Source organism: Cornus florida, unplaced genomic scaffold (assembly GCF_030987335.1).
Source record: "Cornus florida cultivar Cherokee Brave unplaced genomic scaffold, ASM3098733v1 CherokeeBrave_3.0.0_Hap2_Chr09, whole genome shotgun sequence".
NCBI lineage: Eukaryota > Viridiplantae > Streptophyta > Magnoliopsida > Cornales > Cornaceae > Cornus > Cornus florida.
In genome coordinates, this window is record NW_026775579.1 from 96,907,259 (window position 1) to 96,923,904 (window position 16,646).

The 16,646-nt window shown below is 36.6% G+C and overlaps 2 protein-coding genes across 5 annotated transcripts in view; one reads left to right on the forward strand and one right to left on the reverse strand.

Annotated features, from left to right (window-relative positions):
• Nucleotides 1-427: 427 nt before the first annotated feature.
• On the forward strand, nucleotides 428-8,496 carry LOC132275478 (uncharacterized). 2 transcript variants are annotated; one of them, XM_059776991.1, is made up of 4 exons: nucleotides 428-663; nucleotides 740-877; nucleotides 7,954-8,145; nucleotides 8,231-8,496. In XM_059776991.1, exons 1-3 carry the CDS (start codon nucleotides 535-537, stop codon nucleotides 8,134-8,136), a joined length of 450 nt encoding a protein of 149 aa, XP_059632974.1. In that variant the 5' UTR covers nucleotides 428-534; the 3' UTR covers nucleotides 8,137-8,145; nucleotides 8,231-8,496. The 2 variants fall into 2 exon arrangements, with proteins under 2 accessions (XP_059632974.1, XP_059632973.1); XM_059776990.1 differs by having other exon boundaries at nucleotides 7,954-8,496.
• Nucleotides 8,497-11,766: 3,270 nt separating this feature from the next.
• Nucleotides 11,767-16,646, reverse strand: part of LOC132275479 (cysteine synthase, chloroplastic/chromoplastic-like) — a 32,988-nt gene continuing 28,108 nt past the window's right edge. For 2 of the 3 annotated variants that reach the window (XM_059776994.1, XM_059776992.1), the window contains one exon: nucleotides 11,767-12,169. In XM_059776994.1, the coding sequence (XP_059632977.1) occupies nucleotides 12,068-12,169 (102 nt within the window). In that variant the 3' untranslated portion in view covers nucleotides 11,767-12,067. The remainder of the gene's footprint in view (nucleotides 12,170-16,646) is intronic. The other variant, XM_059776993.1, reaches the window with a different exon arrangement.

A 16,646-nucleotide genomic window follows, 5' to 3' on the forward strand; every position in this document is an offset into this window, starting at 1 on the left:
TCTTCTTTTTCTTATTTAAAGAAAAAAAGATTCACTGTACCCCTGAATTCAAATCCTGACCCCGCCCTTGGGTCCAACCATCAAAAGTATGGTCGGTAGTATCAAAGTTGATGCAGGATTTGGGTATAAGGGTCAGTTGAATGTATTCAATAAATACTTTTTTGTTTTGTTTTGTTTTTTTTTTTTTCAAATTCTGTTTCCTTATTTATGGGTATTTATGTAATTTTACACAATCTTTTAACTGCAGTTTTAGTACCGGCAAAAGTGGGGCAAAAAGGAGTAATTTGTTTGTAAATTGAAGGAGTTTGTTGAAAAGGAAAGAGTTAAGGGGTATTTTTTAAAAGGAAGTTTAGTGCAATTAGGCTTAAATCTTTTAATAAATCTGGTTAATAGTAGTAATAAACAGAGTCACGTTTTTCTTTGTTTTTTATATACCATCTCAGCCCACAATCATAAAGAGGAAGCTCACGCAAAACCCTAATAAAACCCTAATTCACTGCACAGACGGAGAAAAGCCTGAAAAGGGATAGAGCGATGGATCACATAGCAGCAGCTGAGGAGCGAATTGTGACGGAGAGATTGAGGCAAAAACTAAATGAAGTGAACTCTATCGCTCAATCCCAACTCTCAGGCGTCCAAGACCATGTCAATTTCACTCTTCAGGTTTCTCTATCTATATCTATGAATCTATGTATGTGTGTGCTCCCCTTGTAATGGATTGTTTGAATAACGGTTGCAGCAAGCGTACTTTAAATGCGCCTACGAGTGCTTCGACAGGAGAAGGCGGCAAGAAGAGATTGGCAACTGCGTGGAAAACTGCAGTGCTCCAGTTATGAATGCTCAGAATTTGGTTGAAAATGAGATGGCCAAATTCCAAGTAAAGTTGCTATCTCTTTATCATTTTGGTTGGAACTTGAAAATGAAATCCACTATCGTTATAACAATCATTCTTATCATGTGGTATTTAGATTTTGATTCTCATATTTGATAATCCACTCACCACTTTTGTTATTCTACATGAATTGGAATGCTTACCGCATTTTTTTTTTATTTATCTATAAGTAGTTAATGTGTTAAACTGAGCAGGAGCAAGATTATTTATGAGTCAACTGAGCAGGAGTAAAAGATTTTGGCATTTTGCTGATGCCGTCATAGACTCTTTTTTTTGACAAATATATTTTTTGGGTTCATATGTCTTTCTTTCCTCAAATGTAAGTGTGTTAAATCGCATTTTGACATGTAGGGTGCTTCTCTATGGTCAAGTTCAAGTGTACCAACTTGGTTTGATAATATTGGAGTCTTCTCATTGTTGTATAGATATATTCATGTCAGTTGAATGGGTTTCCTACTGTCCTTTCTAGAATTTTTTACCCCCTTCAAAATCATTTAAGTTTTGTAGTTGGGCCAAGTCGGTGGGTTAATATCTTAGAGAAAAATGATCATAGGATGTATAAAAAATGGTAGCACGAGGGCCAAAGTTGAAACCATTGAAATGTATTAAAAACAGTGTTAAAGTCATAAAACCCAGATTTATATATGGTGGTTCGTTAAGAATGTTTTCTATATGGTTTCAAGTATTGGTCTATATCACATTATAAGTATGGTGATATTGATAAAATTTGGTGTTTGTGTTGACTGATTGTAAAGACATGTGATTGTATGTTGACAAATCCAGTAACAATTTTGCAATAATGGAGTTTGAACAAAACATCCATCTAAGTCCATGTTGGTTAACTTACCAAGGTTTTCAAGATTCTAGTGAAGATTGACAATTGGAGACCATGCTACAAGATAAATCTCAATATTTTATGACACTTAAGAAAGGTAAGAAAGGCCTTGGAGAATCTAGGTATTTAGGTTAGTGATGTTCAGGTAGATTGGACTACCTGTTGAACTAGGTTTTGTTGAACTAGGTTTTGGGCTAAATTAAATTGCTGCAGGTTGATTTATGACATTACTGGAACATAAAGGATCATATTTAAAGGTTTGGAATTGGAATTATTCAGAACTCTACATACGATTTACAAGCACTGGTGCATGGACCCTGGAGAGTTGAGCCGTGGTACATGTGGTTCGAGAGAGTGTACATGTACGTGTTTCAGCAGTTGCAGTTTTCAGTTGGTTTCCTACCCCAAATCAAATTCAACCTTGTCTCACAAGACCTAAACATTCTGGAAACCTATAAATGTGATTGAAGTAATCATATAACTTTAACATGATTTTTATGCAAGTTCTCATGAGTTTTACATAGACTCCCATGCTTTTCTTAGAATCTATCTATGGAGGAAGATAGAGGCTTTATCCTTTTGCAAAATCTTAGATTTATGCTTTCATCATTCATATAGCTAAGCATTCGTCAAAAGCTATCATTCCAGTGCATGATTTGGAACTTCATGGAGTTCATCTTTGGTGTTTGATCAACGATCCAACAACTTATACTTTGAGATCAAAGGAGCGTGGGACATACAATCATTGTGAAGAAGGCGGATCATTTGGTAAACTAGAGCGTTGATGGAATATCAACTAGCATAAAAGTTTTAGGCTTTGGATTGAAGCAATTAGCAACTAGGACTTGGCAAGTTGTTCCAGGCATACGTCTGTAGCATAATTTCGGTTGTAGTTTCTTCAGCATAGTGGTTTGGCTTGCTTGTCCTGTTGTGTTTTATTGATGGGTTTTCTATATAATTTTTATTTTTTTTTGTCTTCCTTCTCTTTGTTCTTGTTCACTTGTATGCTTGTTTATGCTTGCATGGAATAATTTGATTAATTAGATTAATTAGGCTAGTAATTTAGAATCAATCTAAAAATTTATAAGAAATGATGGATCATGGATGTATTCACCTCCTCTAGGTCTACACATGTAACAAAAACCAACTAGTTCGCTTCCGCATAGCGCAAAACTCACTAATACGTTGTCGCGCCCTAATTTTCCTTGCAACATCCTCGTATGGAGAATGCTGCTGTAGATTATGCGAATGAAGATGCTATTAGGGAAGTAAGACTTTAAATGCGACAAAATGTAAATGGAACGCACTTATCAAAACAAAAAATGTAAATGGAACATAATGAATGGATTCGCCACCTAATGTTGAGTTTTGGTGTGCTAGGTCACCTAAGGTATGTGGTTATGAGTTAAATGCAATGGTCCTATGCGACAACATCTATATGGTTTAAAGAACTAGATGAATGGATTCAGAGGTTTGATTATACATGGGAAGATGTTAGGCACCCCATGTATCCATACTTATGCATGGTTGTATGTGTGTGTTAGTGCATGCAGAACCTTATGAGATTCTTTGTTGCATTAGCCTTATTTGATATGAGATTAGACCTATTGTGAAGACCCAAACTCGAGTCTGTTAGACTCAATGCATGTGACTGATTTATCTTACAACTTGACAGAGCAATAGCATCAATTAAACTACTCAAGATTGACCTAGATTGTTTAATGTAAAGGATGTATATGTAATTTATGCTAACCTAAGCCAGATGTTTTATTAATGGAATCGAACCCAAGGGTGACCTTAGGCTGCTTACGTATCCTTTGTTCGAAAAAAGACATGTTTTGACCTAGGGGTACCCATCTCAAATTCGGCATTTTTGTTTTGAAAAATATACCTTAGAATTGTTGAAAAAGAAGGATTTCAGTGTAAAAGTGACGTGAGAACATTGGAAAAATTTAAGAAAATTTCAAAAGTTTTGAAAAGGGTGCATTATCATGCATTGAAAGGTTCTAATGAAATTTCGATAGAGTACCGACGTAAATAAATGTCTCGGGGACTTGATGATTATTATGATTTTACGATGAGACTTGAACCTAAATGTGCCCAAACATGCCTAAGAATGTGTTCTAAGCATGCTTCTAATGATTGAGTAAAACTATGCTAAAGAGTAACATTGCCAAAATTCTTGTCTTTTTTTTTTTTTTTTGGGGGGGGGGGGGGGGGGGGGGGGGTGGAAAGCTTTAGAACAAAAAATAAGTTTAAAAGTGCTGAAAAGAATAGAAAAACTGATTTGACTTTGAAAGAATTTTGAAAAGAAGGTTTTTGAGTCAAAACGGTGTCCTTTCGGAGTTTTGACTTATCATACGGACATATGAACGTGATGAAATTATTATTATTATTATTATTATTATTATTATTTTGTGATTCTTCAGAATGAAAATGAACCTATTATGACTAATTACAATGTGAGAGAAGTGGATTAACCTAAAAGGTCAAAAAGTACCTAAAACAGAGCAAAACGGCGACACAGCTGCAATTCGGATTAAACCTATAATTGAAATAACTTTTTGGGGTGATGAAAACACGATTTCTATGATGTTTTCAAGTTGAAAAAGTGCTGAAAAGTTTATTAAAACAGTGTTTTTTTGGAAATTATAAGAAAAACATGGTTTTATGACAATTGTTGGCAGTTTTGATGGCTTTTCGGCAAAAATATGATTTAAAAAGAAGTTTATATAGATTTCGGAAGAAAAATGAAACTCCAGATTGATATTTTGTTTAAAAACACCATGAACACCCCTTGAAAAACGTGATGTAAAAAAAATTCACAAAACTGAATTTTTTTGGGTTTTGTCAAAGTTTCGACAGCATAACGGCAGTGCCCTAAGACTAAGCCTAGTGAATGGGACCTAAAATTACATAATTCTAGCAATGAAATTAACCTAAAACATGCTGGAAATTCTACCAAGTTTATTAAAATCATGATTTTAACCTATGATTAAGTCTACATTAATTTTAACAATTTTTCTGCAAAGTTTTCCTTTTATTTAATGAATTTTTTTAACATGCTAAATTGTCTAATTATGATGTTTTACCAGACAAATCAGATTATTAATGAATGAATCCACACACAAAAAACATTTTTGACGTAAAAACTCTATGGGGGTTTTTTTTTTTTTTTTGATAAGTAAAAACTCTATGGGGTTATGAGGTTTAAATATTGGTTGGCTAAAGGGAGGTGCTCACCCCTCTCTCTGTTTCGACACGTGCTGAGGTTCCTCACGATTCTGCTATTGTGACACACGACATTCCAGCCTACTGCGGAGAGATTGGCAAAATAAAAATCAGAAGAAGAGCCTTCCTTTGGCTGGATCTGCTTATTTCAACCAGGACCTTCAAGTATTGGACGCTCCTTCTTCAAAAGAGGGATCCTCTTTTTCTCCTTTGGTCTTCAATGGAGGATCATAAACTGATTTTGGAAGAGGAGAAGATTGGTTCTGGGGTTTAGAAAGATTGGATTGGAGTTGGGGAGGTTTGGAGGCTATTTGGGTACTCAAGGCCGGTTCAGAATGATGAAATGAGCTAAAAAATGTCTTCCCTTTTTTGGGTGGAGGGGTGTATTTATAGAGATCTAGGACCAATTGGAAACCAGAAAATCAGTAATCATCATAAAAAGATAAATTAAAACCAGAGCTATCTCAAACTTTCTTGATATGTATCGCCTCTAAAGCACCGACACGCTTGTATGGTGTAACGTATCTTTGTCGGACATATAGACACGCGTGTCCGAGGTCAAACACGTGTCCGACACCTTGAAGATGTGTCCTATTTATTTATTTATTTGTTGAAAATATGGGATAGACACGATGGAGGACATGTCAGGACTCGCCTGAAGACATGGTCGTCCATGGTTTGGAACTTTATTTTTTCTTTCCTTTTTAATAGAGAGAAGATGATGATATCTATATAATATATATAATACACAAAAGAAAAAGACCATGGAGAGAGATCAGAGAGTTAAAGATTCCAAAAAGTGGAAATTGTTTATGGAGAGATGTATAAAGTTATAAGAAAGATGGAGACCTTAGGTGAGAGAGATCAGAGAGATAAAGATAAAGGAGATGAGAGAGAATGGAAAAGGAGAGACACGTCCGTAGATTAAGGAGAGTCAGGAAGAGAAATGAGAAGGGGGGGGGGGGGGGGGGGGATAAGATCTGTACCTTTTGGATATACAGATTATCTTTCTTTGTTGGTATTTTAATGTAATTTGGGCACATGGACCTTATGTTTTTGAAAATTAATATGGAATATCTAGTGGGCCTAATTTAAGGGTTATGGATTGAGAAGAAATTGAGGAAAAAAAAGTAATATTTTATATCTAATAAAATTATATTATTATTTAATTGACGTATCCTTGCCGTGTCCAGGTCCTATTTTTAAAAAAATTGGCATATCACTGTATCCTTGTCGTATTGCAATTTGTATGTGTGCCCTGTGTTCGTGCTTCCTAGCATTAGATTGATATAAAAGTGGACTTTTTTTTTGGTTTGTTCTGGGGGGACTTCAGAGGCCTTAAAAAAAGTATTATGCCTTCAAGCTAAATGTTGGCTCAATGTGAGATTCAAGCTAAATGTTGGCTCACTGTGAGAGAGATTCTATTTGTTGATCTACATATGAGTGGAAAACTCTATCTTTAAGATCTCTTTTATGCATTAAAGGAAGTTAGTAATTGTTAGCATATATGATACCACGATTTATGGTATGACTTACCATAATAACAGAGATTTGACTATGCTATAGAATATGCCATAGAATATGCTTTAGAATAAGTTGTGATTTGGTTTTGATTTGATTTAGTTTCCTTTCTTGTAATATGAGCATGTGCTCATTTTATTTATAAATACTAGAGCTTTGAATAAGTAATTCATATCATTCAAGCCTTTACGCAATTATTTCCTTTCTCATCTTTTTATATATTTCTACTTGGTATCAGAGTTACGGTAGTCCGACTACAATGAGAGCATTGTGAGTTCGGCACCATCCATTCGGGAATGGTCTAATGGCCATCCATGAGGTGTCGGGTAGGCAGGACGGTCCGACCTCAATGTGGGTGTTGTGGGTTTGGCATTCAGAAATGGTCTGAGGAGACAAAGTTGTTTCTTTTTTATGGTCTGAGGAGACATAGTTGTTTCTTTCATCTACATTGTTTAAACATATGTATGAAGGGGAATGGTCTGAGGAGACATTATTGATTCTTCCATTTACATGTTTTAAATATGTGTATGAAGGGAAATGGTCTGAGGAGACATTGTTGATTCTTTCATCTACACGTTTTAAATATGTGTATGAAAAGAAATGGTCTGAGAAGACATTGTTGATTCTTTACGGTTTGAGGAGATATGATTGGTTGTTTATGGTCTGAGGAGATATTTTTGATATGTTGACCGTCACTTCATTCGAGAGAAGATCATCTCTGGCCAAATTTGCATTCCATTTGTCACAAGCTCTCAACAGCTTGCAGAGATTCTTACAAACGGCGTCAGCAAGATTGTGTTTGAGAATACATTGTCCAAGTTAGGCATTTCAGATATCCACGCACCAACTTGAGGGGGAGTGTTAGCATATATGATACCACGATTTATGGTATGACTTACCATAATAGCAGAGATTTGACTATGCCATAGAATATGCCATAGAATATGCTTTAGAATAAGTTGTGATTTGATTTTGATTTGATTTAGTTTCCTTTTTTGTAATATGAGCATGTCCTCATTTTATCTATAAATACTAGAGCTGTGAATGAGTAATTCATATTATTCAAGCCTTTATGCAATTATCTCCTTTCTCATCTTTTTATATATTTCTACTATAATACATTTTAAAGTTATAAACCTTTGATTCCATATGGGGTCAATTAGAGCTTGGTGTGGTGGTATAGCGAGTTGAATTTTTATTATCTCCTATGTGCCTATGTGTTAGAAAGTAGCCTTGGCGGGGGCGGATGGTTTTAGGCATAAAGTTGACAAACAATGTAAGAGGATATCATTCATTTTCTGATGTTTATTTTCCTCTACTCTTAATTCTATTTTAAGATCCATTCTTGAATCTTATTTCTTCTTCTTCTTTATTTTTTCCCCCCTCTCTAGACCACTCTGTTTCTGGATAGCAGTTGTATTTAATTTGTAGATCAGTATTGTTTTTATTTGAACATCACTTCTGATGGATACAGGAAAGATTGAATAGGTCTTTGATGGTCTGCCAAGACAAATTTGAGGGAGCCAAGCTCCAACATACCAGAACCGATGCCATGAAGGATCTGGAGTCATGTGTTGACCAATCAATCCAAGACAGCATTAAGACATTACCACACCTTGTTGGAAGATTGGAGGCTTCTCTCTCCGTCAAAGATTAGAATTACACAGTAGTATCATAATCTTCAGCTTTCTGTTACTTCTCTTTTTCATAATTTTATTTACAAAATTGATGAAAGACATTCTGACCTGCAGTGAATCTGGAGGCCCGAATACATGAAGAACTATAAGCTCTATTCTACCTTGTTTCTCTCACTAGCAAATTTAGTTACCAATTGATTGATTGACATTGTTTTGTAATGAGGGAATTTTGTTCGACCCTATTTTATTGGTAAAAGAACAAAGGCATGGGCAAGGAAAAGTAACTTATAAACTTTACATGGAGGATGACCATTACTAGTTTCATCTTTTAACTCTGAATTAGATGGCCTTGATATAAATTATTGAGCCGATTACTTTTACTGAATAGGTCTGGTTTACTTTTTGCACATTTCAGCACTGGTCTGATTTCTCTTGGCACAAACAGGGCATGGAAGCTCAAGTTTCTATAGAGGTCATTTCCCAACATAGAGTTCACGTTTTAACGGTTACCTTATTAAGCAAAACTGATTCCAATATGCACTCAAAATTTTGTATAAACTAAATTTCATGTATCTGCTTTTATCCTTTCTAAATATCGGATGGCCCTTAAGGAATTAGTTTACATGTAATTTTAAGCCAACTCTGATTAATTAAATCTTGTGTTGATAGCCTTTTTTGGGGGTAATGTTGTTCCTAGCTGAAAGTTCCTGTCCTGCAGTTAGTGTATTGCGAAGAAAATAATTTGCTGTCAAACATTTGAAATGGGGTGCATTTTTTCCTGAATTGTGTACCCAAAATATTAGAATTAGAAAAAACTACAGCTTCAGAGATGTGAGCAGGAGAAGCTTGTCCGGGTTCATTTTATCCTAGAGTTGTATTGAAATTTCCACATTTTATTGGATTTCGAAGGGAATGGCAACCTCTACATGTTGGCAGTTATGGAAAACTAGAAAGGCATGGATCTTTCGAGGTCAATGGTGGAATGAAAAGGGTATTATATCTATTGCTGAGTCCTGGTTTTGGGACTTTGCTGAAATATCTATGCAGTCTAACATGCCTTTTGTTTAGTCTTCTTCTAGATTAATGTTGATGCTTCTTTTAGTGCTTCTTTTGAGGCTGATGGTGCTATGGTAATCAGAGATGATTCTGGAGTTGTATTGAAAACTGCTCTCTTTTTCTTCCTGTCAGTGAAAGAACCTTCTATAGCAGAAGCTCTGGCCTTGAGAATGGCTATTTCCACAGCTATAGAATGGGGATTTGATATTATTTTTGAAGGTGTAGAAATTGTGGTTAGAGAAGTAAACTATCAGAGTCCAGCTCCTGTGCTTTTGGAGAGCATATTTGTCGCGAGGCTAATGGTGTTGCTCACCATTTAACAATGTGGGCTCTTATGAGTAAAAAGAATAGCGAAACATTTAACTTTGAGATCCCAGTTTGTATTCAAAACTCTTACCTGTGGATGCTTTTGTAGCTGCTGATGTATTAGGGGTGGCAAATTTTAACCACAACCTGTCCAAACCTGCCTCGTGGCTCATTTATTTTCATTAAGGGTCAAAAATGGGTTGGAAAAAAAACAAACCTATTAATTTGCGGGTCAAAAATGTTTGAATATGGGTACCCCATATTTCACCGGTCTCTGTGTGATGCTCTAAACCCATGCTTTCTTTTTGCGCGCCTCTCTACGTCTGCGATCTCCCTCTCTCTTCGAATTGGGGCTCATCACTGGCTCGTGAGGAGGGTCTCGCTTCTTCTCCAAATTCCATGGAAATGGTGTGTGCAATCACAATCCCCAACAAGATGCGGCACTTTTGGTTGATACAATCCTGCAGCTGATTCATCTCTGCACTGAAATTTAGGCCCATATATACACTATATGCATGTTTAGCGGTGTTGTCACCAAATTTGGGTTTGTGGTGACATTTCTGTTTTGTGGTTGTGTAAGCTAAGAAATGAAAAGTTAAAAAAAATAAGGGTACATGTAGTGAATGGTGTGTATACAGTGTATGCATTGCTCTTCGACCGTACATGTGGTGTGTATGCATTGCTCCAACTCCCTATACTATATGTAGTATGTTTTTTTTATCTCATCCTAAGCTTATTCTATCCAATTTTGGATTACCAACAAAAAAAATGTTCCCCGTTTCTCCAATTTTATTTTCCATGAAAAATGTTACATTACTCCAATTTCTCTCCACGCTGATATTTATTCCGTATGATTTGATTATAATGTCTGTCCCCACAATTTGCCTCAACCATTTCCGTAAAAAGTTTCTATACTTAGCCCCCTTATCCGGCTTATGGCTCATATATGAGTCGGGTAGTATCTATAGATAGTAAGAGAATGTTCTGAATTTTCATAAATCTGGATATGTCAATGTGATCTGAAAGTTAACCCAATAATGAATCCGGAATGCGGAAGCGGAAACTAAACAAGGTCTATAGAGATATTCGGTATCCTTAAGACACAAACATGACTTCTTATAAAGTCACGGAACTCAAAAAAAACAAATGCGGAAACAAAAAGGGTAAAAATGGTCATTTTACATGCAAATAAAGTTTCAAGAGATACGTTATCCCTACGACACAAACATGGCTTCCTATGAAGCCACAGAACTTAAAAGAAAACAAAATGCGGAAGCGACGTTTTAAAAACGGACAATTTTAGCCCTAAAGGCAAAACGATAATTTCTGAAAAAGTTATGGGTGCTACCGAGCACACCATTGAATGGACAACAAAAAATTAACGAATATAAATTCAAAAATCACTTGATTTAAAGTCCGAACAAAAGAGAACAACCAAAAATAAAAATGAGCGTCGCCTCGGCCAAGGGCACTATTTGGTTCTAATGCTATCTCAAGATCATCAAATATTTTCTGTTTCTAGCCTTAAAGGTACCAAGTGGGTGTGTATGCTTGTTTAGTTGACTTTTCTAATTCTCTAATTTGTCCACGGATCGAGTCCATTACACGATACTAATGGGTTTAGTTGTAGTAAATCAATAGGTTTTGGGGCTCATAAAATTAGTTTGTCTTTTTGGGTCGAATCCTGTTTGATAAACCTGAACCTGGATCTGACAAATATTTATTTTGCCTTGTAGTATTGTAGAGGAGAGATGGGGGAGAGTGAATTTAAAGATCCAAAATCCAAATTGGATCTTTGTAGAAGGGTAGGACCCTTTGTAAACGGACGTGTTGGATCCTTATAAACAGGTGGCCTTGCCTACTTGATTTACTCCAAATAAAGGACGGTTTTTATTTTTATTTTTATTATTTTTTTTTTTCTATAACAAAGAAAAACAGTTCAAACGGCTGATCTGGCTCATATTTGACCCGGTCCAAACTTGCCAAACCTAATTTGGGTGATGGTTTTTATCCATTAAAAAATAAGGAGAAATAGAGGGGAGAATAAACGCTGAAATCGGAGTTCTGTAAACAGGAATAGAGAAGTTAAAAAAAAAAAAAAAATGGAAATAGAGCGAACTTATTCAATTATTTACAAAACTTTATACAATTGCACGTGATAATCATGTCAGAAGGCGCTCTCTTTTCACAACAATAATATAAAAAAGATGGAACATATAAACCTAGGGATGTTCCACATCAAAGCCACATATACACCATTTTGTCTTTATTAAGGCTGCATCTTGTAGTAGTCTAATAAAGTTTAAACCAACTATATCCGATAATATTTTTTATGTTTTTGGCAAGTACAAATACCATTATTCCATCATACCTGAGGAAGCGCACAAACATCTAACTATTTTTGCATGTTTTCACAAATAAGGTAATCATTTGAGGAGTGAGCAATCATCGGAAATTAGGAATAGATTGTTTGTCCAACTTATGTATTGTATAAGCTAGGTGGGTGATACAGAAAACAACAACAACAACAACAACAATAATAATAAAGGTATCTTTTGCAAATCGGTGACTTCACCAAAAAGAAGATCTCTATGGCTCCGGTTGCATTTTTTCACACTCTTCTCGGATTGACTGGAACAGAACAGAAGACAAATATCGCTCACCAAAGCTTGGAAAGATGGCCTGCCAGCACTTGAACAAAGCTTGTTTAAACCAACTATTTCAAATTGCAGAATCCAAAACTCAATTTGCTATAATTAACTTGGCTACGAAGAAAAAAAAAAATTTTTTTTTTTAAGATAGTCTTTCGACCATCAATATAGTTTGTTAGTTATGATTCAAGCGACTTCTTCAGCTGGCATCAAAATAGTACAAGAAAGTGCAAATGCAAATCAGCAGAATTTTCGTGTTTGAAACCACTAGAATACTTCAGGAGAGTTGTCCATGACTCTTCCCCCACTGAGTAAGCTGGAAAGAAGAAACCCAGAGCTGCTCATCAGAATATACAGCAAATCACTTGCTGCAAACAAGTTAAGATAGTTTTGACTAATAAACGACCTCCTAATCTGGCTAGCTTCAACATCAAGGGGAACTGGCCTCTACCAATTCTTTGCAATTAGAAGAAGATTAGGCTTAAGACTCTCCTTAACTGTTCCATTAATCATTAGGACTCGTAGAACTTGCAAATATTACTGCTGGAAACTTAGACCCCAACCGCATTAAATAACAACTAATGCACTACTAATCCACAAAATTTGGTTTGCTTTGAGGAGGGCTGTCCTCCAATTCTTCACAATTGGAATACTCTACTTAATTCTTCTACTGATCACAAGGATTTAAATACACACGAATACAACTGCTGGAAAGTAGAAGATACCAACCCCATTATATAAAAACTAACCACAATAACAACAGCCAAAGCACTACTTATCCACAAGAAATTACTAATAAATTCTAATCTTATACGGATAGAACTTCTAATAACTGGTTTCTGTAGCATGTGCCTACTTCCTCCATCAGGAAACTTGTCCTCAAGGATAAATTATCATTCTTAAGAGGACGCCAACCCACCTCCTCATCAACACTAACAGTCAATGGCACTCCCCCCTGCCACATAAAAGCAGCTCTTCGTCACAAGGACCACTATCTCAAACATCAAAATCTGCAATAAAATTGCATTGGCATTTCTCTTCCTTCGATTGGTCAATACATTCTTTTCCCAACTACCATTCTAATAGTTCAAAGAAATTATTTCCCTTGAAGGCGAAATATAAATCATCTCGTAGAAATGACAATAATTTATGTACCCCATTTTGTTGTCCACAAATTGTCAATTAGGAAGCCACAAAACATGTGGCCGGTGACCTTTTTGGTTGCATCCTTTAGTAAACCCATTTAGTTCCCAGATTTCACCCAAATCATCCACAAGATTCTGCATAAAAGGAAGTGCTTATGATTTCTGGTTTTTCCTCCTCGAGTGGTCTCTAGATTCTGCCCAAACCCTCTAGATTTGCACTCTTCCTTACCGCTTCACTAAATTTTGTTCAAGCCTTCACTAAATCAATCATTTGCTATTAAAACTAGTGTTCTGATTTCTCATATATCATTGTACATCGACTTCACAATGAAAACGGTCAACACAACAATTCAGAGATCAATCTGTGATGTCCCTTTGCAAATTTACAAGAAAACAAAATAAAGATGAAGAGGCAGTCTTCTCCCACTGATGAGGGTCAAAATCTCCTACGACCAAAATCTCCACAGCATTTACATTTTTTAACATAATTCAATAACAAAAGATACAAATAATGGTTATTATCTACCTATTTTAAATCTATAGAGTGCCGCTGCTGCTATGGGGAATAACTCCAAGTCTCAAGACTTACAAAGTTCCATTTTTGAGTATAGAGCCTCTTTTTCATTGCCTAGGAGTTTCATAAAGCAAGCACCACTTTCTTTCCAAACGAGGGTCAGGAAAATCCTCTAGATCATCCAACAAAACAGGTATATTTAATAAATTAATACATTTTCTGAATTGGATATCTGTCTGCCACTGAGTTATTTGTTCTCATCTGATCTGAGCATGAAACAAACTTTTAAATCATGTAGAAGGAAACTTCAAATTTAAATGATTATTCTATTCCTCATTTTATTATTTAAGTTGTTAAGTTAGAAAATATTGAGGAATAAATTGAAAGAATGCATAGTTGATTTCAAGGACTTTTTAAGTTGCATCATGAATTGATGCGTAACTTATACCGTTCCAAAGGCGCTCCACCCCTTATGGACAAGGCGCTTACTCTGCCATCTCTTTCTGTCTGCTTTCGTAGTGAAGCCAATTGTGAACACATTGCCAAAGGAAAAAAGATGCATATAAAAGTTTATGACAATACTCTCACTCATCTACGTCGTGAAACCTAGGGTTTTTAATGGACAAAAAAATCAAACTAGTCACTAGTCAAACTTCTTGCTCACCAAACGATCCCCTAGTCCAAGTCCTCGTCAATCTCTTGCCAACCAAAGATCTCGTCATCAGAACCCACTCCGGTTGAAAGCTCTTGCCGATCGAAACCCTAACTCTGACAACATCGATTATTCTCCCTGATTTTGGTGGGTCGAAACCCTAACTCCGGCAAACTCACCCCCATTAATTTTCTGGCCAGATCTTCGGCAACCTCATTCTCTCACTGCTGATCTACCGATACACATCTCTCCCTTTGAATCTACATATATATTGATAAATGCAGTAGATTCTGTACATTGCACTATAGCTCCTCCAATTAACGCATACACTGTGATGTCTTGAATCAATCATATGTACACGATTCATTGTACTTATCACACTCCTCTCTCCGTTCTTGATCTGTTGTTGATTAGCTTATTGCAATACACTCTTCGAATTTGCATGTATTGCTTATATTGTTTATACTCGGTTGATTATTTGTGTCTATTTGCTTATATCTATACTTTGTTGATTTGGTGATTATTTTTATATTTTGTGTTCTTGGTCTGTTATCTAGTTGAATGTATTGCTTATATTTGTTTTTGTTGCTGTTCTTTGCTGTATATATTGTTTGTTTACCAAGGGTTGAGTAGCAGTTACATCTCTAGTCCCTTGATTCATGATTTGTGTGTGAATCTGATATATTGCATTAATTTTGATTTCGATAACTGGTGTACTTTATTGCTAAGAAGGAAACATAAACTTAGGCTAAATGACTCTCCCATTGCCCGTACCAACAGCCGGATGTCAACAGAGGCAGGTTGGTGTCAGGCAGATAGCCGGTTGTAAAATCTATATCGAATCTCTTTGATGAATTCTCATTTAAATAAGAAATCTTATAATCGCAAGACAAAGAAATGGGATAACCACATGAAATGTAGGAACATTAATTGGTAGGTGTAATGAACTCGGGGATACATTACCGGTAACGACCCACTCCACCATATGGTATGATATTGTTCGCTTTGGGCCCGAGCCCGCACGATTTTGCTCTTAAGTTTAACCCCAAAAAACCTCATACCAATTGAGTATACAAATCCTACATATATAGCACTTCCCTTTTTCACACCTGTAGCTCGCCCAGTGTGGCAGCTTGCCAGTACCTCTTGCACTCGTCCATGGCACACCCGCCTACAAGGTCACCACAATCACAACACCCTCCCGAAGGGCCCAGCGTCCTCGTTGGCCACACTTCCGGCTGTGTCAGACTCTAATACCATTTGTAACAACCCACTCCACCACATGATATGATATTGTCCGTTTTGGACCCGAGCTAGCATGGTTTTACTCTTGAATTTTATCCCAAAAGGCCTCAATACCAATTGGAGTGTATAAATCCTACATATATAGCACTTTTCTTTTCCACACCCAAGCAATGTGGGATTGTGCACCTGTAACTTACCCAGTGTGGTAGCTTGTCAGTGCCTCTTGCACCCGCTCACGGCACACCTGCCCACAAGGTCGTCACAATCACCCCCCCTTCTTAGGGGACCAACGTCCTGGTTAACCACACTTCCGGCTGGGTCAGGCTTTGATACCATTTGTAATGATCCACTCCACCGCATAGTATAATATTGTCCGCTTTGGGCCAGAACCCGCACGGTTTTGCTCTTGGGTTTCACCCCAAAAGGCCTCATACCATTTGGAGTGTACAAATCCAACATATATAGCACTTCCCCTTTTCACACCCAGGCGATGTGGGATTGTGCACCTGTAGCTCGTCCAATGTAGTAGCCTGCCAGTGCCTCTTGCACTCGCCCATAAGGTCGCCACAATTTTTTTTGCAGGTGTGCACCCGCCCACGATATGGCATGGACACGGGTATAGACAGGACAAGAGAAGAAGACGAAGGAAGGAAGCAAAGGAGTGAAGAAATGAAGGAAAATATTCCATAAATACCATTTCAATTTGATGATTTCAACAAATTGATGTTGCAAAGGCTACAAAATACATCTCTACAGAATGAATGGTTTGTGAGATGATTTCACTTTGTTGTTGGCGTCGGAAAACATGTCGGAGTGATCAGAAGGAGGCAGAAGACTCTCCATGGTGGCTACGGTTTTTTCTCTCTGTCGGCGGTTAGGGCTCAAAGATGGAGGGTTTCGTTTTTATGAAACCTAATCAGCGCTGATGTTATATTTCTTTGGGCTTACATTTAAGCCCTTC